At 46.9% G+C, this 23,445-nt stretch overlaps 1 protein-coding gene across 1 annotated transcript in view; it reads right to left on the bottom strand.

Moving 5' to 3' along the window:
- Positions 1-217: 217 nt before the first annotated feature.
- Positions 218-23,445, bottom strand: part of SEMA5A (semaphorin 5A) — a 364,913-nt gene continuing 341,685 nt past the window's right edge. Inside the window, exons 18-22 of the mRNA XM_029941086.1 lie at positions 18,234-18,404; positions 16,655-16,810; positions 15,226-15,273; positions 10,194-10,405; positions 218-7,522 (exon numbers count right to left, since the gene is read on the bottom strand). Of these exons, the coding sequence (XP_029796946.1) occupies positions 7,403-7,522; positions 10,194-10,405; positions 15,226-15,273; positions 16,655-16,810; positions 18,234-18,404 (707 nt within the window). The 3' untranslated portion in view covers positions 218-7,402. The remainder of the gene's footprint in view (positions 7,523-10,193; positions 10,406-15,225; positions 15,274-16,654; positions 16,811-18,233; positions 18,405-23,445) is intronic.

Raw genomic sequence — 23,445 nt, 5'->3', positions numbered from 1 at the left:
ACTGCATCGCAGAATCATCGTGAAGCTGGTGGGGCCAGTCTCAGCCACCACCCAAGGGGCCTTAGGGTCTGCAGAACAAATGGAAGCTTGATAGGGAGTTTGCACAGAAGGCTGTCCAGTCTCACTCTGATGAAACCCTCTGAGGAGCCGTCACACCTTAGCACATCCGGGGCGACGGACCCTTCGTGGCTATGCAAAGAAGACTTGCACTAAACTGTTTCCTAAATGGTAGGATTTATTTCAATGCTCACATACAATTGCATGAGACAAACTATTTACATAAAACATAAGTACAAAAAATATAATACAATTTATACTGTACATAATTAGGATTCTCTTATTTCGTCCCCCAAAAATGTTGGCAGATAGAAATGGTGCGGAGGGGATGGTATGGAAGGAAGATGGCACTCTTAGCAACACTCGGGGTCATTCTTCATGAATTTATTGTTTTAAAAAATAAGATGAATTGATTTGGACTATAGAAACCGGCAATTCACCAAGAGCAGTGAGTGAGCACGGCGTTCCCCCTTCTGGAATAACCGCTCATTTTATCTTACAAATCTGTTTGCTTTCCTCAGCGTTGGGACCTGCAGCAGACGTGAGTTGGTTTCTGCTGATTAGTGGGTAGCCCCCCCCCCCACCTGCACCTGCCCCTTCTCAAAATTTCCATAATTGATCCAAATGCAGCAGCAGATGGACTCCCGATCCGGAGTGCCACAATTGGTATCTCAAACCGATTTTTTAATGCAATGTACCTGTCCTGTCAGGTGTCGTTAAACAACATTCTTGGATATAGCGCCAGACAGCTCTCTCCAGTGAGCATTTAAGACCAACAAATTGATGAGCAGAAACCATAAAAGTGAAGACTATTGGAAAATTTTATTACACATTACTAAGGACAAGGTTTCAAAAGAAACCTTTAAAAAACAGATGTAAGGACAAAAGGGAAAAAAATATAGCGCACCCAAAGGCCCAGTGAAGACACACCTGCAATTCACGAGGACTCCAATTGGGCAATCGAAACTCCATTTTCTCAGTCAGGGGAAGGGAAAGGCAGTGCTAACTCATCTAGGAAGGTCCATTATGATTAATTCATGTTGTCTTTTAAAAACTAATTTTAAGGTTAGTAACTATCTGCAAGTTTACCAAGGAATAAGTTGGCTTTGGAGAAGGTTTGGTGAAAAAGTGAAACAATCCCAAATAAGTTTATTTTGTATCACAAAACGGCAACAGCAAATTCACACAGAATGAGGCATTTAACACTTCATGACATCTTCAAAGGTCACATCAAGGGGCGTGACACGCAAGCTTTGTTACACACTTTTGGAGAATCCTACAGTGGACCAAGTTTGTGCATTTTCTTTGCAGATGATGTGGAATTTCAGTGGTGACTGTAGGTGCCTGGGCTGAAGGTTCATACTGTGCTTTCCTTCAAAGTGCAGAAGTTCAAGTTTGATTTTGGCCAACAGTCATGGTTTAAGAGAAAACACCTTTAGCAGAGAAAGCACTGTTAACTTTCCTAACCCAAATTAAGGGCGACAACTTCACGAACTTGTGAAGCAGTTGTGGCACTGACTTAAAGAACAATACTAAATATGCAAAGTTCTAGGTGGTTCTCATTCCACTCGGAGTATCTGTGCCGGCTGTCACCAGCCTGATTTCCCTGGACTTGCCTTAAAGGGGTCAGTAACAAAAGCTCCAACTTCTATAGATGGCACATCAGCCATCCCTGTGACAGACCAAACACTAAGGTGTTTTATGGAAGATGTTAACATTCAGGTGATGTCAGTTTCTGGAAGCCTGAGACCAGACTAGCCTGAACTCCGAGCACAATACTTCTGCACCTGTTCGTGTGCCACACGCCCTACCCAGTGGTGGCAGACATCACACCCGACTAGGATGTGCTCCTTGGTCTTTTTCTATTCCTGAGTTCAAAAAGACATACAAGAATGATTTTCTTTAGAGTATAGCCAGTCAGTCCTCTGCTTTGAATTGGAACCAATAATATCCAGATCGAGATGATTAATCATCATCTTAAACAAGGCACGAGCAACTTTTTATAGGAGACGAAACTATCTGCACTTACAGAGGGTGGCCAACAACGCCTTCTTCTTAGCGACATCACAGAAGGAGTGTTCGGATTTTGCTCCCAGCTTGTATTTATCTAGCATTTGAACTATTTTGAACTACCATTTGAACCACCATTCATTTGACATTTGGACTATTTGGCATTAAGTTGCCACAAAGCTGAAAAATAACAGGGTCATGGTCAAAGGACCAGCCTCAGATTTCTTACTAAGTATGATGAGATGGAGTGGATGGGATTGCCAGTCTGACATGTTGGTTTAAGAAATGCCACAGTGTGGTTTTCCATCTGTCCTTTGTTCCTTTCCAGTTTTTAAATGTCCTTGACTAGTTATCCTCAGCATGTCAATACAGTAAAACCTGTTTGCTTGGACAAAAATGGATTCCGACTCTGGTCATGGGTAATAGGCTTGATTACTTTCTATGGCAGAACTAATATGATCTTTTGCAAATGCTAGGAGACAGCTTACACTAAAAAATGAACACGCTGTCAGGCTCAGCTTTTGGTTTTGATGATGCTCCAAGTCCCTGTGCAGCATACACTATATTTTCAAGAGACAGCATTCTCCGATCCTGATGCTTTTGTAGTATGCACCAAATTTTTGATAATGTGACATACGACATATGAAAAAACTTTGATCCGTCTCTTTCCCAAAATATGTATAACGCACCCTTAAAATAGTCCATAAAAAACGAGTATAGAATAGTCTTTATAGAAATCCCTGCCAAAAACTCACCAATGCATCCTGTTCATTATGTGTCAATTTCCAAAGGGAAAAGCAAGGATCCCAACAATGTGTTTCCCTGTGTTTTATCAGGCTATCAAAACAGATAATATGATTAACTCAAGTCAGTATTTGTAGAGTTACAAAGCATCTTTAAATCAGTTCTTATTAATAACCTCAATAGGGGGGAACAGCAGAAATAAATCCCGCCTTGGCTCCTGGCCTCCACACCTTTTATCTCACACGGGGATACACTGTGCAGTAATCGGCATTTCTTTTTGTGCATTTCTCAGGTCAGAATGACTGTTACTTTATATTCTTCCATTTCATTCCCATTGTCCAGAGAAGCAAGGGGGCTCAGAATGGCTTTCTAGTGTCTGATAACAGATCATCATAGGCAACTAAACGCGATATTGTGTAACGTGTTATCACCAAGTCAACAGGAATGATCATGACATAATGGAGACGTAGAAGGGACCATGCGCTGGGTATGCCAACGCAATCTGAGAACTCCACTCTGCCTCATCCCATCCTTAAAAGAACAGCAGAGAGTTTGCCTATGAGTTGATTTAAGGTAATCATTTTAATCCCCACCTTGGGAAACATTGATTATTGGAGCCGGAGGTTTAGGGACAGTCCTGTTCTGTGGAGAATGGCTGCTCTGAGGCAGAAGCAGGTCGCTGGATCCACCACGGTCCCCGTTGCCTCTGGTGAGGTGCCCCGGGCCATCTTTAGAGCCAGAAATGCTATATTTGGAGTTGCCCCCACATGCCACATAAGAAACCCCAATGAAGTGTAGAAGACATCCTGCGAAGGTGGTTTGACAGGACTGGAGAAATGTTCGTGATTTATTCTAAAAGCAAGTCATTGTCATAAGGAAGCATAAGGATATTTGTGAACTCACGCACTATCCAGGCCGCACTGTCAGTGAGCACTAAACGAGTATTTAGACACAATGACTAGCCGAGTGCAGACTCCATGTACACTCGAAGTCGCCTCTGACCTTCAGCTACACGCACGCCCCCGAGGTGGCCCTGGGGACAGGCACCCCTGTGGAGACTCGGTCACAGCCTGAAGGCCTTCTGCCCCACGGGTGCCACCCCGGCCTCGGTGGGAGCGCCCCCCTCGAGGGCAGGGAGGGGTGCAGACAGGTGCGGACACAGGGCCCCAGGCGCAAGCCCCTGCTGGCTGCGGGTGGGTCCCTGAAGAGCCCTGGCCTCAGACCCACTGAACCCCGTGGGCCCCTCCCCCGGCCAGGAGCCCCGGTCCCCGTCTTCTCACTGTCCCTGCTTCCCGCCCGTTCCCAGCTTCTCTTCTCCCAGCTTCTCTTCTCTTCGGCATCGCTCCGAGCAGTGGGGCCAGACCTTCCCGGGAACCGGCTCCTCCAGGGGCAGGGACACCCCTGTGCCCCCGCGTCCACTCCTGCGCACGCCCTGCGCCCGTCCGATCCTGCACCCGCCCTGCGCCCGAGGCCGCGCGGGTAGCCGGGGCACCCCGGTGAGTGGACTCAGGCGTCCCTGGAGCAGGGGGTTCGGGGACCCTGGGCGCAGCACAGAAACGGACCCCGGCGAGGGCGGCGCATGGACGGGGCAGCGCCCAGTCCGAGGACTGCGGGGCTTCCGTGGGCAGAGCCCTCCTGGCCCGCATTCCTCCCAGGTCCCGGTCCTGGGGCTCAGGGAGACGCAGGCAGGGGCTCATCGCGCCCCGCCCCCAGAGCTCCCCGGGGAAGGGCCCTGCTGTGCTGTCCCTGCAGGATGAGCCTGGTGACCTGCCCCTTCTGGAGAAGGGACCTTGAGCAGTTCCGCCCCTGGGACTCCCTTCCAAGGAATTTCAATGTGAGACTAAAGCCAGTGTCCTAAGGAAAACCAGCCAAACTTCAACCGAATCCAGAAATAATCCTAGAGATTAAACTGTGATTAATGTCATTTGAGATTTGGTTCGGAGGGGGTGCAGCTTAAACCTATTAGTCTCTGTCTGTGCTGCTTGGAAGGAAGGAAGGAAGGGAGGAAAGAAGGGAAAAACAGAAGAAAGGAAAAGAAAAGATAAAGACAGAAGAAAATAGTCATTCAGAAACTTACAGCAGGACCCACAGGGAGGAGAATCAATCACACACTCAGCTTCCAGGAAGTTCCTTTATGGAGGGCCCCCGGAGACGTGGCAGACCCCACTTGTGAAAGCCCACCTGAGCTCACACAGCACAAGAGTGTGAAGGAGGGTCACAGACACAGGACTGCTGGAAAAGGAAGTTACTCGACAGTTGATTAAAATACTTAGAATATATTTAAAATTATTCTAAACCAATTGAAAGTCTGTGAGATAAGGAGACTTCGAGAGAGACAGAGGAGAGAGACAGAGGGAAAGAGAAGCCAGAATAATGTGTCATTGGGCAGAGTGTCAGGGAACAAAAACGAGGGCGTTTCTCTGCAGTGATAATTCCAGGACGCATGTAATCAACAAGGTGACAATTCGGTGTGGAAGACGATGCGCCGTCACCAGCGACAGCCTGGCACTGACTGGAGTCCGGGCTGGACAGCACTGAGAAAGCATTTCCAATCAGGTCCGCTGATGCTTTCCTGAAGGATTAGTATCCTATTTCTTTGGGAGATGAAATGACCTTTTAAGCTTAGAAAACACTTGGGAGAGGGATTCAAAAAACAGCTATAACGTGGGGAGGGCATTTTTCTTAAAGGAAAGTTGATAACACAATTTCAAAATCCAGCTCAAGAACGAGGAGGAAAACACCAGACTGAATTTCACCTCCCGAGGATGGAGTTTGGGTCTGTGTGTCGCAAGAGAGGCAACATGAATGTCCCACCGGAAGGATACAGAACACATTCAGTAGCAATCTACCAGAGGTCTCTGAGACCACGTGACACTTACATTTGCATTATAGTAGAGTAGCTTCTAGAAACCAGGGAATATGTATCCATTACTAAACAGGGGGTTTTCCCCAACACTTTCTGGAATTGTTTCTTTCCATGGGATAGGATAAAAACACGTGTGCCAAGTCTGTGTTCCTCAATGCCTGTGCTATGTATTTTTGCAAATCAGAAGGTTCACTGAGCAAAAAGAACACGTTTTCCTGACCACTTAGGCATCAGATGAACAGTTCCAATCTTGTTCTTCCTTTTGAAGATTATTCAGCCAACTGCCATGTATTCTTTATCAGTTGTTTATGAGTAATTTATCCTTTTTTTTTCATTTCTGGGGACCTCTATCAACAGTATTGAAATGCTCTGAAATGCTTAGTAGTGATCAATGCTCAGAACCACAGGATCATTAAAAACCTCACATCCCTGCTTTGTCAAGGTCCGTCCTGCAATGCTAAGATCTCTGTGCAGGAAGAAGGGGGAGGGACGGTAGGAAGGCAGCACTGAGATAGAAGCCAAAGGCACCAGAGCTGAACGTCCCCTCCCCACCTGACCTGGAGGCAGCAAATTCCACTATGTAGAGCACGGGGTGCAGAAAGCCATCATTCCACGTCAGTAACGCTCTGGGAAAGCGGCTGATGGCCATACGCTACTTCTATCAGGAGACAGAAAATAGAACGTTGCTTTTCATTAAACATCAGTTCTTTCAATCCTTTCCACAACATGGAAGATATAAAAAATGTTGATTTCCATTACATTTCAGTATTTCCCTCATTGGTGCCACGAATGTTTAAGATTGTTCTTTGCAGGGACAGGGCAGGTGTGGAGTGTATCCAAATGTGGAGCGAGTTGATGGTTATACAGGTCGTCTCTTCAGGACGCGACTATGGACCAGACGGACGCACAGCAAGGAACTCCCAGGAATGCTGTGAAATCCAGGAGTGTGGATATGCCTAGCCTTATAGGAGCACACGGAACGCTGGGCAGTCCTTTGTGTCTGTGCCTCTGGTCGTTGAGCTCCCCTCCACCGGGGGTCACACGGTAACTGCATCAGGACCAGGGGAAGAGTGTGTCATACCTCATGGCATCACCTCGGCAGATACCAGCCAGGGTGACTCCCTGCTCGTCCCTAGTCAAGAACCAGTCCAAGTCCAAACACACAAGTTGCTTCCAAGGACGCCACAGAATTATCCAGATTGGGAAGATGGGAGATCAATGGAGAATAACTCTATGGCCACATTCTTCATCTTCATTTTCTCAATTACTTACAGACCTAACACTCCTTATGGAGAATGGGGACTCTCAGCTGAAGTGTCTTTCTTGAATTAAAACATCAAAAAGACTTATGGTTAAGAGTAGGAAAACATTCCTATTTCTAAAGACTCCTTCCCAGGTGGGTGGTACATTTATTAAAAAGCTCAAGAAAACAAGTGACTTGTTAGAAAAAATGGACTGAACACAGTAAAACGAAATAAAAGAAAGCTTCACACCATGGCTCATTCAACAATGATCAAGTGTTTAGACCAGATTTTCACGACATCATATTTAGATCTGTGTTGCTTTTAAGGATGTCTGTTTTTGGCAGCAATGGGAAACTTGTGGCTTGAAATGCACTTGAAATGTATCCAAACTTCAACTTTAAAGTCTTGGAAACATGGGCAGTCACGGAGCACAGGCCTTGAGGAGCTGGGGAATTACAAGAAGCCAAAAATATAACAGGTATTAGTACTCCTCGTAGTTGTTGAGATCTGTAAAGTAGGCGTTGGAATAGGTCTTCCCAGTGAGATGCGGGTTGAAGTATTTGTTTCTTTCTTCCAGGATCAAATTGTTTTTGTTAAATGCCTGTAAAAAGGAAAATAATTAAGAAAAGGATTTAAGAATAATCTGTGAGCAGTATTTCAGAAAAAGAATCTAATGAGGGCACGATTATGTTAAATTTGAACTCCCTTCTAAGGATCCCTTATTTTAAAATGTGTTTTCTCACTTCCTTGTTTCCTCACGTTATTTGCCTTCCTGAAGACGTGTCTCATAACTAGAATGAGGCTGGCAGTTTTGATAAATAGATTTTGAATATTTTAAGCCTTTGATAAGCCTAAAACTCTAGTGACTTCAAATCCACACTTTGAATGTTACGTCGCTGTTTAAGCAGTATTCTGATGACCATGGATACGTCCACGGTTAAGAGATTTCAAAGGAGCTTATATATGTAAATGCATGAAATTTCAAATGACCTCAAGGCTCGTCATCTTCTATAGCCGTGAGCATGAGATGAGAAAACAGCCATTCAGAGTGGCCCCCTGGGCCCTTGCCAGCATGGCCACCTTGCTCGGGACCAGGGTCCGCATTACACAAGGACCTGGGTTTAGGGTTCCCGCTATATGTTCCTGCTTTGTTTTTCCCGGGGCACCTGTTCAGTTAACCACTTAGAGCTGAGCCTGCAAAAAGTTAGTGATGCCTGCCCTCGCTGTGTAAGTAGCAGGTGCTAGCGAGCCTCTTTCTGCCTCCTTCCTGCTCACTGCTGACCTGGGATAGAGGACTGCCCTTCCCTGGGCTCCTGGGGCATGTAAGTAATACACTTTGGGACTTGACTTCCTTTGGGGGATTGTATTTAAACTGTGCCTTCCATAAAAAATGAGCCTGGGGCTTCCATTTCCCCAAAGCAGGAGCTCAGATGCTGAGGGAGCTGCCTGCCGATCCCGTGGGGGTGGCCCGTGCCTCCTCATTCCACAGGTCACACTACCCATATGCTTAACTTAACACACCAGCTATGGGTCCAACACAGGCCACCTCCAACACAGAAGCCTTTCCTTACGAAGTCATTAAAGGTACCTACACTTCCAAATGCCAAACTATGCCAAGTGGAGGGTAAATATTGAAAGAACTGAAAGAAAGATGTAGGATGGTCAGCAGAGGCCAACTGGATTGGGCAAGGTATCAGAAGAAAGTTCCAGAAGGATCTTTAGAGCTGCCCTGCTGCCCTCGTAGGGGGGAAATTTCTTATTTATCTCGAGTGGCTACTGGATCTTAAGTGAGAACAGAAGACCAGCTAAATTACCTTGAGACACTTGAAGTAACACACAAGTCGGTAGGTTGGAATCACATCTAGAGAAGCCCCATTCTTGGGTGCTGAAGGCTTGTTTGGAAGGTTCTTGCTCATAAAGGGGCTCATGTTCCTCATACTCTGGGACCCCTGTTCTGAGCTGGTGCGAGGGGGGTGTTATTAGTGCCAGTGCTTTATTCCCCAGCCCGAGCACATGACTAGTACAAGGCGCTGAAGGGTTCTGGGTCCCGGTGGTAAGCGAGGCCCATGGGTAGAAGCCAACTGGCTCCGGCTCTGTCCCAAGCGCTGGGGAAGGGGCCTCGTGGCAGGAGGGAAATAAGAGAGGACACTGCGGGTCCCAGGACACAAGACTTACAACTTGTGAGCACCGAAGAGGCTCCACATCCCCCCACATGGGAAGGAAATCAAATTTCAAAGGAAATCATCATAGCAGAGAGAGGGTATCCAGTGCTCCCTAGGAATGTTGAGGGGGAGCCACCAACTTAACAGGAATATCAACGTGAGAATTTCCTCCACTCGCACAGCTGGCAGGGCACACTGGGTGAAGTGGACAAGAGCCTTGATGTCCTTCCAGTTACATCCCCGACTTTCTGTATATTATCTCATTTAAACCTTACAACAAAGATATGACAGTACCCATTTCAAAGAGGAAGAAACCAAGGTTCAAAGAAGTAACTAACTTGTATTCCAGACCCTGATGCACAATGCCTCAAATAAAAACCATATTTATTTTGTCAGGCACTATTCAAGACATTGGAGAAAATGGAGGCTCAGTGATTGTGAATGACTAGCATTAAGTTTACCCAGCTGGTGACTCATGAACTCAGGTCCTTCTGGTCCAGAGTGGATACCCTGCCCCTGCACTTCCTTAGAACTGGCCTCTATTTCTGTGTGGAACACTGAATTAATCACCCACTGGGGAAATTTAACAAAACACTTCACCCCGCACCCGTCCTTCCCGACTTTTATAGCACGCAAAGCTGAAGAGACTTCAGTATGCACACAGATTATTTGAAGATGGTTTTTATAATATGGAGACAGTTTCCTCAGGATCCCCTCTTGGTGATTCTGGCACTGAACCTGCATGTTGGATTAGCCAGCCCTGGTCCTCTGTACCACCATCAGGTATGCACAGGGCCTCAGCCTGGAGCTGCTCTCTTTGACAAGACCTCTCTCTGAACACAGAAGGCACAGTAGAGGCAAACCCGGACTTTGGCCAATGACTTAATATTTCCCAGCATTTTATTTGTTGCTGTTTCCATGTCCTATTTCTAACCCACTTCCCGATATGAGATGCCATCTTCTTTTGCAGACAAACGGAAGCTCAGAAGGCAGTTCATCCAAATGGCCACCTGTTACCTGACCCCACACTCTCTCACTTAAGCCAACAGCCCCGAGCCCAGCCAACGGCCCCCGGGGCCCTTCTTTGCATGTCTGCCTGCCTGCTCTTACCTTGATGGCTTCCATGGAGTCGTACTTGTCGAGTTTGTTAATATGGTTAGTGATGCTGGTGTTGAGCGGAGCGGGAGCCACGGGGTGGATGACAGTGGCATCGTGGGATTGCTGCTGGTACCGCTGGCAGTAGGTGTAGGCGAGCAGCGTCAGGAGGCAGCCCAGGATGGAGCTGCTCAGCCCCACGGCAATCATGTGGAACACATTGAACTCTGGGAAGACAGCATCAGAAGTGACGCCACTTTGGAAGAGAACATGCTACTCAACAGCTCAGCGTGCTCGGATGAAGAAAGAAAAGCAAAACGAAAGGTCCCTGACCAATTCCAGACTTCAAGAAATCGCAGGACCTTCCTTTGAAATGTCATGGCCACCAGGACACTTCCCCCAGGAGGTGCACTTATTTTAAGTCAGTGCTCTTTATGGATTACAAGCAGGTTTGTGGACATCAACCCTACTACACTCGCAGAAGCATTTTTTTTCTTTAAAGGCTTGCACAAGTCTGCCTGTCTGTTTCAAGTGCAGCATGATCTCTGATCTATGGGGTTTCTTGAGAATATGTTTTCCATGCTCCTTTTTTTTTTAAATGTTTTATTTATTTTTCAGAGGAGAGAGAGAGAAGAAGAGAGAGCGAGCGAGTGAGTGCAGGGGAGGGTCAGAGAGGAAGGGAGACAAAGAATCCGAAGACAAGCTCCCAGCTCTGAGCTGTCAGCACAGAGCCCAACGCAGGGTTTGAACCCACTAACCGTGAGATCATGACCTGAGCCGAGCTGGACGCTCAACAGACTGAGCCACCCAGGGACCCCTCCATGCTCCTTAACAGGCAGAGGACCCCTGCCTACGGCCTGACTGTGTCCCATGAACAAAGTGAGAATGCATTTCCTCCTTCCAATCACTGCTCAAAATTACTACATTTTGGAGACCTTATAAAGAAAATGGATTACACCAAAGAAATAAAGGATTTGTGTCAAAGGAGTAAAATATGATCTTTTGGTGGTCATGAAATGACCCTCTTTTACATATTATTTTGTGTGTTAAAGTAGCCTCTTCCGGTTATTTTCTTTGAGTTATGAACACAAGATGTAGAAAAAACGAGTGGATGTGGATCATTGTCTCTAATATGCGACTGGCTCAAGGGACCTCAAGGGAACATGATTAACACCTTTGTAATGTCTGAGAAACAATCAAAAGAAAATATAGCTGTTCATCGTGTGTTGGTGAAACGCTGTGCAATGAAGTTTCAAGACTTTCCGGGAATAAAGACAGTTGAGTAATGCTCATGAAGCTGGACTTAATGAAAATCAGGTGAAGGACAACACGACCTTATTTTCCCTACGCTGCGTTGGCGCTATGTGGCCACCTCTTGCCTGTGGGCTACTGACCTCTGTCACCTGCACAGGGCACATCCCGAGGACTGGCTTTCAGCCACGGTGTCCCCTCCATCCACCACCAGGGGGCGCAGTGTCACCCATGCTCTTCCCAGATCTGTCCATCCTGCACCCAAATAGAAGCATTCCGATGCGTGTGCTAGCGCACTGCAGACACCAGGTGAGCCCCAGCGTCACAGAAAGAGGCCCCCAGGCTCTCAGGGACAGAAGGCCTGCAAGTTTGTCCGCAGGCCCTGGGGTGTGTGCCCCTCAACTACCTTGGCTCCTCCCTGAGGACTCTCGGAGTCACATTCGCCTCAGCTGGGTCCACGTACCCTCACTGTGCCCACATCCTGACGTCTTCCTCTAGGCTCTCCCTTTGATGCTCTGCTCCCGGGTGCTGTGCTCCGGGGACCACCAAGAGAGGGAGCTGCCTGCCCAAGTGAGCACAGGGCCTGGGTTCGCTGTGAGCCACAACCCACTCTCTCTTACCCGATTCCTAATGCAGGTGATTGTGTCTGCAGCACCAGGGGCCTGGATAATCCAGGCAAATATTACTAGAATATTCTACAAGTATCACCTACTCCCCGACATCCACCTGTTTTTCACTTCTTGATTCCCTAGTCAGTGGCTTAACAAGATGGAAGCAAGTCCTAAATCTCCAGCCTCTCCGGATTTTGTCTGAAGCCTCTAGAGCAGGTCACCCCCACCTGGGCCGGCTGGACAGAGCATGGAGGGGGCTTCCCACACAACCACCAGAAGCATCTACTATAACGTCAAGGCTGCGCTCACAGTAAGCAAGCGTGGATTTCACACGAGGTGTCACCGTTTTATACGTCAGCCGACTGGACTCCCCAGGGCCAGCATCGTCTACGGATAAGAGTTCTTTCTGCCGCACTGCCAACACTTCGTGATAGCACACGGAAGATGTCTGATGCCCTCCCGGTGCAGCTGCTCCGGCATCGGTCCAGTGAATCAGGCCTGCAGGTGCCCGGGGAGGCCGGGCCGGCTGACGTCCTCCTGAGGCTCATATAGTCTTTGTGCCTCACGCAACTAAAAATAGCTAAATTGAAAATTTTTCAATAGGCCTACATCTTTCTGCATTGGGAAAAATAGTGCCTATTAAATCTCTTTCCAATTTGCTTAGTGTGGCTCTTTCCTTTGAGTATGCTTCTTCTGTTGTTTTTGGTGAGTAACATTGGAATAGAAACCAACTACCCAGTTGGCTCCACTGTCTGAGTTTCTGTACAAAATTTGATGGATTTTTCTTCAAATGGGGAAAAAGACATCTGTGTGGTCTCCCTGAACATCCCAAAACATCCTGCGAGGTAATTCCTTTTACTGCTCAGCCTTACAATCAGATCCATAGGACCTCTGCCTCGCCTAACCTGGTGTGTCAACGTTAGCAGCCTGAAGATCTAAAAACGCAGTTCTGCATATAAGGTCTCTGTGATTTAATCAACACCGGGTCAAGGTTTGATTCCGGGTTGGGCAGCCAGTTAGCCCAGCTGACGCGGACACACAGAAGCAGCGTTTTAGGATTGGGAGTGGTCTGCACAAGTTCTCCCAGGTGCTCCAGCCCTTGGAGGTCTCCCTAACCCGGGAGGGCTGGCTGGGAAAATGGTCGCTAAACCTCTGGCAGGCACGGGAGGTCAGTCAACTCTGCAGAGGCATCCGATGGTTGACCCCAGGCTCTGTCTGGGCCTCTCAGAGGACAAGAATACTCCTTAAAACCTCTGTTTCACTCTTGACCTACGCTGCCTCTGAGGGCAGCAGGTGTCCCTGGACCCTGGGTCCAGAGTGCCCAAGAGTATCGCTGACCCGAGTGGCTGATGGCTGCAGCCCCCGGACACAATCTTCCCAGACGCTCACCGCCCGGACCCTCTTCCTGTGGTCGTCTGGCCTTAAAGCCCACACTCAGACCCCACTGCTGGGTCCAGACTCTGGCTCCACGGCGGACTGCCTGGTGACCTGCACCAGCCACCTTCTCCCTCTGACTCCTACCGACCCTAATGCAGATGATGGGGACTGGCTGCTATCCCTTTCCTAGAATTTGCAAAACCAAGGTTTCTGGAATCTGAGTTTTCCTCCCTCACCTGACAGCGAAGCATGACCTGACCTGACCTGACCTGGTGTGCCGCAGAATGAACAAGAGTCGCAGGGCGGGGGGGGCATCTGCATCTTCACTTTGTGCACATATCACAACAGCATCGTTAAAGACACTGGTCACAGAACACGGCCCTGGGCACTGCAGAGCATTATGTGATGGACGCTGCTGCATGCCCCGTATTACCCACCTGAAATCTGATGAATGCTGGACTCCAAACCTTTCTCTATCTGCAAAGGTTCTACATTAAAAGCCACTGTGGGCTGTGGCACCTCCGTGACCACGCTTTGTGAGGACCAAAAGGGACACTTCTTGCCATTTAATTCATTGGCATATAGTGACTGATCTAAAAGTATTAAAAGATACGTATAGCTCTGATTATTTTTATGGGAGCTGGTATATACTTATCTTCCAGCTGGATCCCCAGTTAGTGACTGCCATTCTGTGAACTCGCTGAATGTAGTCAGACACCAGACCGTGCATTTTTCAGCCACTGGGATCTTTTATGATATGACTCTGGCTGGGGCTATTTGTGTCCCCATGATAAACTCAAGGTCCCTCACAAAACAGAGTGGGTGGTCTGCGAAGATTATAGCATGAACAGATTGACAGCTAACGAAACAGACAGGATGCAACAGCTAGTGGACTCTTAATTCATGTAGTTAATTAACAGTAAGTACATTCCTAAAACATACCCACGAAGCTCTAGATTCCATCTGAACACAAAGACCAAAGCCTTCCGTTGAGCTGTCTGGGACCCCCCGGTGGAATGGATTACGGTCGGAATGGGTTTTTCTAGGTCACCAGTCACAGGTGATGAATGTGCCGTCTTGGTGGGGATATTGGGTCTGCTTAGCAGTGGTGGACAGAGGGTGGGCTTTGATCAGTGGCCAGTCAGCGCACCCTGCTCAGACGAGTTAAACATAGACAGTAAAGTCTAAATTTATCATGAACTGGAACCAGAGAATGTGATTTTTGTCATTCAGGTTTGCAGAAAGATTAAAAAAATACCTCTAGACGTATTGGTATAACCTTACATCCCTGATAATTCTGTGGCTCCAGGGGCCTGGAGGCTTGAGGCTGGCTGCCATCTATTTGTACTGTTAACACCAACAAAATGCTGGAGTTGGGTTTTACTCATGATGAAGTTAAGTACAGTTAATATCGAGATCACTGGTTCATAAAGTTTTTTAGCATCCACCAAAAGCCCCCAGAAAGCTTATTAAACTGCAGAGCGCTGCCCCCCCCCTTAGAGAGGTTCTGATTCTACAGATCGGGGCGGGACCTGAGAACCTGCATGCCTGTCATGTCCCGCGGTGGTGCTGATGGTCCTGGTCTAGGTGCTGCCCCCGAGAACCACTGTCCAGGTGTCAGATGTTGGCCCTTTGTGATTATACTACCGGAGTGGGAGGTGTTTGCATCAAGAGTTTTTCCGGTCTGTTTTTCTGGGCCCAAACATCATATGGAATGTATGGGAAGAAAAATGATTGAAAAATAACAGAAATCAATTAAAAACTAGTTTTAAAAAGTTTAAAAACATTAGTTAGAAAGAGGAACTTACCCCCGCACCTCTTCTCTTCTACACTACTGGATCTCGCCACAGATACTTCTGGGAAAAAAGTAAATCATGATGGGTAAGGGGTGTTGGGAAGGAAGAAACCATAATGATTCTTTTATAAAATGTCCACATTTCGCGTCTTCTGTAAGTCCAAGTTTCAAAAGCGTGATGAATTGTTAAAAATAAAAATTACATGTGTTTCTTTGTTTTAATCAACCTGGGCTGTGTTTGGTCAAGGTCATCTCGATTGGGAAAGAGTGAGATTCATTATCACAAAAAGAAAAGGCTATGGTCCCTGGGGTTGAAACCGTGGCACTGACTTCAAAATAAAGCCCAGGATATGCTGATTTTCTGTCACCATATATTTTTCCAGCTGTTAGTCCCACAGTGTCTGCCTTGGTGTCCCCACCTCTGAGCTCTGGCTGCATCCAAGCCATTGTCAAATTCCCTGCAGAGGGGGCCAATCCGATGGAGCGCGGAGAAAACTGCCGTAACAAAGTCCCCATTCAGAGCTCACTCCTGCTCTTTGCCACGACACACATAAATACACAAATAAAATGCCAACGAGGGGACAGATCCCAAAAAAATGTTTTAACTTACAAGGATCAAACACCATTTCAGAAGACCAGAGATGTGACTTTTTCCTGAATGTTCACTGGGTGACAAGAATTAGTAATATGTCTATGGTGAAGAAGGAAAATGACACAAGAAACACTTGCGGTTCTATACCATATACAATGGAGAGGCTTTATAAGATAAACACTACTGATTTTCTGTAAAATAGAATACCTTTTTCATAAGTGGAAGAAGACAAGGTAATTGCCTATTATCACCTTGTAGGAGGTTGCTCTCTGCTTTGGTCTACATCAGTCCCAAGGCCCCCAGTGGACATGTACAAAGTGATTTATAAGTATCTCACACTGTGCCTACAGTGAACGTGCAACAGATGATGTGCTACCATCGAGAACTAAGTATCGATTTCACCTGGAAAAGCCTATTGCCTCAGGGCCAGCCAGTCTCTTCTCCAAGATGAGCACCATGGTATATTTCCATTTCCCCAAATATATTAAGGTTGCAAAAGAATTGGCTCCTTTTCTCTGTACAGACACAGAGTTACACAAGCATTTAACCTAATGTTAAAATAACAAAATAATCTTAATTTTTTGAGCAAAATCTTCTCCCTGTGTTGTAGTCAGTAAGTTGTAAAAGGCATGTGCTCAAAAAGAATCTTAAAACTCATGGCCTAAATTCAACCCACACTTATCTATAAATCTACTGTCTAATTACCTTGAAACTACAAGAAGTTGATAGGATCATCTCTGTTTCACCAAATACGGCCTCCAAGGACAGGAAGAACTCCCACTTATGACTCATTTCCTCTCTACATAATGGGAATGATTTTGTTCACACTGATAAGCATCTCTGCTCTTACCTGGGATGAAATTGGAATCAAAGACACACGGCCGGCTCTCCGTGGTGTTTCCAGAACATTGGCTGCCCACAGGGAACAGAAGGATGCACTGGCGGGTGCGGACCTGGACTCCAGACACGTCACATTCAGACCAGTCTGACCACTCCGACCAGCTCTCTGCAATGATCAGAAGTGAGGTCAATCAACCCAGAAGTTCCGGAGCTCACATATGGTACTTTAAATTTTCATACTACATTTTTAACGGGTCTGTGTATAAATAAGATGGACAGCGAGCCTCAGACTGCTCCAGTAAGTACATTACACAGGGGCATGGATAAAAGGGCTGGTAGATCTTGATCAGAAATCAAATGTGCTTAAAACACATTTTCTAGAACCCATGTTATTTTACTGCTTTAAAGTCGCTGTATTAGACACTCAGTAAGCTAATTCATGAGGTCTAGCTGTGCAGACCCAGTCAGTGGTGGGGGGACAGAAATCAACGGTGCAAACACCATTTCCCACCTGACAATGCTCCCCAGTGAAACCAGCCGTCAAAGGCTTTACTGCAAAATTCCTCCAGGCCTCAGAGCTGGAGCAAGAAAAATGACAATGTGTGAATGAGAAAGCCTGGATGCTAAAGGGGGTCCGGCTACTTCTGTTATCCTGTGTTTACTGTTGCCTGTGTGCAGGTCAGAGCACGAAGCTTGAGATAAGGCCCAGAGATGAGTGATAGAAGGTCACCTCACCCCAAAGTGGAAAATTTGCGAGGATTTGTTAAATTTGCCCAGGCTTACGGACGTGTGAAAAGAGAGGAGCAACACTTATATTTTAAGGAAGGGGGATAAAAAAAAGAACTCTCAGTATTGTTTGAAAATATTAAACACATTAAAAAGATATGTTTCTATGTGGTTTGCTTTTTTTCTTCTTTTTAGATTTAAGCATCCTCTTTGGATTATAGGGGAAATTTGGAAATCAAACGTGTGCCTTGATTCACTGTAAAGAGATAATACTTTTCCTCCAAAATGTGTCAGGTGTCAGGTTTGGGGATGACTGAGACTCTGGTTTCTAGGCACTTTTCTGTATAAATGGAACCTTCCAGAAAGATCTGCAGAAGCAAGTTAAAAACAAACAGATGAGCATTTCATTCATGAGTCTAAGTTAGAATCAGAAGAGGGTGGTCTCATTCATTCCTAGTGGGCCCTGTTGGGTGGGGAGGCTGTTGCAGTGCCTCCACTGGGCACCCGTGCTAGCCGGCCTTGGAGCTTGCCCGCCCCCGGACCCCTGGACCTGAGGCCGAGTCCTTCACAAGGGCTCTCCTTGATCCCCACTCTGATTGTCAGGTCCCACTACCAGGTTACACCTTTTAATAATACATCGTGATGACTAGTTTCTGTTACTAGCTGTGACACTGAGACGGTGGCCGCTATTTTAAGGCAGAGCAGTGTGGTGTGTAGTCCCTTCACGGATAATAGTGAGGGGATGGAGGTGTCCCCTTCTGTCAGTATTTGCTGTCATGGGCTATTGTCAATTTCAGTTTCTAAACCAGTCGAGGCAAGAGGCGAGTCTGCCCCAGACCTGTGGAATCTTCCAGAAGGCTCACCAGGGCAGGGCTGGGTGTTGCAGAGAGCTTCCTCCGTATGCAGCCCCAGGCAGATGTCTCCTCCGTAGGCTGGCGCTGGGTTTGTGCACGAGCGGGTCCTCATGTAGTGTCCACCGCCGCAGGTCGCCGAGCATTTTGACCAGGGGGACCAGCAGGACCACATGCCATCCACTGGGAAGGGACACAAAGGCGTATCACTTCTGAACTCCTCGTCTGGCCAGCCTGATGTGGCTGCAGATGCCGCGTGCGCCGTGGGAAGGCATCTGTGCACCCCTGACGGCCCCCAGCACTGCCCGGCCTCTTCCTCCTGCCAATGAAGCCAGTTCTGCGTATTTCTCCCTCTGCTTTCTCAGTTCCCCTTACCTGCTGTCTCAGGAAATATTTCCAAGCATATACTGTGCAAGCATGTAGACAGCTGGGGAGTGCACTGCATGTAATACAAAGTCCCCGTTCAGGGCGGGACCGTGAACTACATCTGTGGTCATTTCCGGGGAGGAGTGAGTGCTCACCTTTGCTAACCAGAGTCGACCTACAGACAAGGATCAGCAGCTGCAGACACAGGCTTCCTTGATAAGTGCATTACGACCTGCTCCGTGACAGGAGGACAAAGGAAAGCTAACAGGCCCTGGCAGGAGCTGTGAAGGACGCTTCTAGATGGGGGCACCCAACAACCGGACTAGGCATACACCATGCCGACTTGGAAGTGTGTGGACAGGAGACTAAAGACGGGAATCCCAGTATCTGCAGCCAGACTTCAGGTGACAATGCAGGTGAGTTTTACGGTATGACCATGAGGCATGGCAGGTCCTATGGCTGCAGGTGGCCCCCCCACGCCTCCTGATGCCTGTGCCCAGGCCTCTGGAAGGCAGGAGTCCGCGGCCCGCCTCCTCTGGGACCTCAGGGCCCTCGCCTTGCATTGGCTGCTGTTGCTAAAACAGACACGTCACCCGGCTTCGATCTGTGACACTGTTGTATCTGACCTGCTGTTTATCTTATTCCTGAAGGATTTCCCTCTTGCAAGCCAGCCCCAGATTTTGCTGAGTCTCACAGCAATGACTTTCACCAGTGGGCAAAAACAACCATGACCACAGCTAACTAAGAAGCTGACGACAGACTCACTATGACCACACGTAGTGAGTTTCATAGTCCATGTTCTCTGTATCCTACATAAGAAAAAACAAAACAAAACAAAACAAAAACCCAAAAAAAACAAGAAAACAAACAGAAGCCACCTTGAAATGCCAACATCATTCAGGACCCATGGTTGTTTTGGCTACAATCATGTTGTTTGTGTTCTAACACACCCACCAGGATTTAATATGTCTTTATGGAATAATATTTTTCTTTAGATACAGGCATAGGTAAAAAAAAATTCTTGAGAAACCTAAGAGGAATTTAATTAAAGAATTTTTTGAGAAAGAGACAGAGACAGAGCATGAGTGGCAGAGAGAGAGAGAAGTAATCTGAAGCAGGCTAAGGCTGTGAACTGTCAGCACAGAGCCTGACAAGAAGCTTGAGCCCATGAACCATGAGATCATGACGTGAGCTGCAGCCAGACTTAACCGACTGAGCCCCCCAGCCCCCCTCATTTTTATTACGGGAAAAAAATCCAAACCATTTGAATCCGATTTTAAAATGAATTTGTGACCTAATTGGGAACTTTGTGATTCAAAAGTTTATACATTTTACTTAACAGGCAATATGACTGGAGCATAAGGGAGAACCTGTCAGATCTCACTGGCTGTCATATCAGCAAAAGGAGGAAGGCGTATGTTTGCCTAGAATTGTGTAAGTTTCAAAATTCCTCTCCCACATCTTTTTTTACAGAGGGGATGCTCGCTGGCTGGTTTTCTCTGGGCTGAAATTTGGTCTCTATGCTTGCACCCCCTCAAAAGGTGCCCATAAGTCGTAGTGCCTTAGAATAACAGGGTGCTGGAGAGGGGCACTTGTGGGGAAGAGCACTGGGTGTTATATGGAAACCAACTTGGTAATAAACTATTAGTAAAAAAAAACCAAAAGAATAACAAGTGTCAAAGCGCTTGGATGTCTGAGTATATACAGGGAAGTCTGGAGCTCAGAAGGGTCTACTGACTTGTCTAGATGGTTCCAGAGCCCAATTTAGAACCAACTAGGTGATCTGAGGATTCTTCACTTTAAAAAAAAATAATGTTTACTTATTTTTGAGAGAGACAAGAGTATGAGTGGGGAAGGGCAGAGAGAGACAGAGACATAGAATCTGAAGCAGGCTCCGAGCTGCCAGTACTGAGCCCGACGCAGGGCTCGAACCCACAAACTATGAGATCATGACCTGAGCTTAAGTGGGACACGTGACTGACGGAGCCACCAGGGGCCCCTCACGTTTGTATCTCATGATAGACCTGCTGACCAATGACTAACAAGCATTTGAAACAATGCTCAACATCACTAATTATCAGGGAAATGCAATTCAAAACCACAGGATGGAGTTTATAAAAAGAATGACAAGTGGATAATAATGTTGGTGAGAATTTGGAGAAATTAGAACCCTTGCACACTGTTGGTGCAAATGCAACTGGTGCAGCCACGAGGGAAAGCACTACGGTGGTTCCTCAAAAACTGAAAATCAAGCGACTGTATGATCCAGCAGTCCTGCTTCTGGGTAGAGATAACCAAAATGACTGACGTCAAGATTTCTTTCTAATTTTTTTAATGTTTTTTATTTATTTATGAGAGACAGCACAAGCAGGGGAGGGTCAGAGAGAGAGGGAGGTACAGAATCTGAAGCAGGCTCCAGGCTATAAGCTAGCTGTCAGCACAGAGCCCGACGCAGGGCACGAACTGCGAGATCATGACCTGAGCCAAAGCAGGACGCTCAATCGACTGAGCCATCCAGGGGCCCGACATCAAGATTTCTACTAGATACCTGCATTCCCATGTCCACTGAACACTATTCACACAAGCCAACAACATGTTGGTGTGGAACGTGAGTCTGTAGTTAACAGTACTGTCTTGTGCTGTCTGAACAGCGCTGAATGAGCAGTATGATCTTTTAATAATGATTTGTTATGTCTTTGTTATCTCATGGGGGTGGCTGTCATATGAAATATCCTTACTACAATAAGAAAAGGTTAAACATTTTAAAAACAAACCAAAGATTAAGTGCTTTCATTCACAATCATTTTATTTTATAATCATGAAGGATCCAACGGTCACACATAGCGAGGAGTCAATGAGCTTCTACATACGACCTGCCTGGTGGTACTTCAAACAGAATTCGCTCCTATCCACACTGCAACCGATATGCTAAGCATCGTCTGATCTCCTCTGACAAATACCTCGAGTCCCAAACACACCAACTGGCCTCTGAGTGTCAGGAAAAACTCTCCGGGCGCAAGCCTGTTTGTTGTTTGATAGAGAGAATGTTGTTCTTGCTCGAAATGTGAACAGTTTGTGGGTTCCCCAAACTGGGTTTGCAATGGAACCCAGTTGCTAGAACATTCCCACTTGTCAGTTTAAGCCACGAGATCACATGGTACCTCCACCACTTGCCGTTACAGGTGCATTCCCCTAAGGGATGTTTAAGGGCAAATAGATGCTTTCTGTACCAAGGGAAGTCCAAGGAAAACCCACCCACTTCATCCCAGCAGGTAGTAGCCCTGGTCTGTCACTGTCCAATGCCCCCAGGCCAATTTGACCCTGCAACTTGCTTCCTGCCATCTCAGCCTCGTGCTGACATTACAAATCTCAACCTCCTTCTGGAAGCAGTGACTGAGGATAAGGAGGATGGTGCTTTGTGCTGGATGAAAAATGATCCTGAGTATTGAAATACCATTTTGTGTTAGGAAGGCTCACGTAATTCCAAAACAGAAATTGCAGAGTATTAAAGACGTCCACGACGTAGCCTTCGCGGCTGGGAAGCAAGCAGAACCTGGCCAGGAAACGAGACCAGGAAGCCAAGAAAACCACATGAGTGTAGCCACTTTGCTAGGCATGCAAGCACGCGCACCAGGGGAACTGGGCTTGGCTGAGCACAGGACATCTTCCGCTTCTGCTACATAAACTAGGCTGGGCTAACAAAACTACTTCACTAGTGAAAATAATAACTCGCTCACTATTGCCCCTGGTCCTCACCGCCAGCATGGAGGGTATTCTAGAAATGCGGGACTGAAGTGCAGAGGGGGAAGGGAATGCATGGGGAGTGGGCCTGGTGGGCTAAACCCAGGACTGGGCACAGTGTAGGGTTTCCCACAACTCATGTCCTGTCACTAAGACTTCTGTGGGAATCTCCTCCTGGCCTAGAAAGACCAGCTCATTGGAAGATCAGATAAATATATGAAAGCTCACATCCCAGGTTTTTTTGCAAGGATCAAAGCAGTTAATTGTAGGGAACTGTTTTTGAGCAAATGAAATGTATAGATTTTGTAAACTTCATAGAAGAGGATGCCAATTCGTGTTCTGGCTGAATCTTGCACCCACTATGGAAATATAAGAATGACAGTCACAGGAAGTACAATTACTAGCAATCTAAAGAGCAAACCAAAATGCAATGATTAACGTCTGAGTGTCAGGCATCCTGAGGGCTGTCGGAGATATCAAGCCCTACCTTTCTAGTTCTCCAAGACATGGGCATGTTTGACCTTGATTCCACAGTGTCCCGAGGCCTGGGCCACACGGGTCTTCACTGTACTATCGCTGGGCTCTGGGCTCCTCCAGGGACCCCTGGACAGAAGTTTCCTGCACCAGCCACCCCTACTCCAATCCTTGGTGCTCCTTCTGGACAGAACCTATGTCTCATGAATTTTTTTGTGTGTCACCTGTGCTTTACAGAACAAAGTGGGGGCTCAAGGACTTCACGAAGAGAAAGGCATCATGGGTGTCTAACACGTTCTCTAAAGAACGCACATCTGCCCCACTCATCATTTTGATCCAGAGTCTGCCCTTCCATTGGAGTCTCACTCAGTGTTCCTCCTCCATCATACGTATGGTTTTCATAAATATACATAGAATCTTATTTGAATGTGAATAGTGGTTAGTAACAAGGAACTACCTGTTGATTCCACGAATCCTTACTTCTGAAATAAACATGGATTGACAAAAGGCGTGAAGAAAGACCAACCTATTTCTCAGTGTTGGAGGAAAATTACGAGGGTGAAGTTACCAGAAGATCAACCCACAGAAGGGGAGAAAGAATCATTTCAACATGATCTCAACTTTACAACCTTATTGCAGTTTA

Source organism: Suricata suricatta, chromosome 6 (genome assembly GCF_006229205.1).
Source record: "Suricata suricatta isolate VVHF042 chromosome 6, meerkat_22Aug2017_6uvM2_HiC, whole genome shotgun sequence".
Taxonomy (NCBI): Eukaryota; Metazoa; Chordata; class Mammalia; order Carnivora; family Herpestidae; genus Suricata; species Suricata suricatta.
Note: the sequence above shows the minus strand (reverse complement) of the source record. Positions and strands in the feature narration are given on the sequence as shown.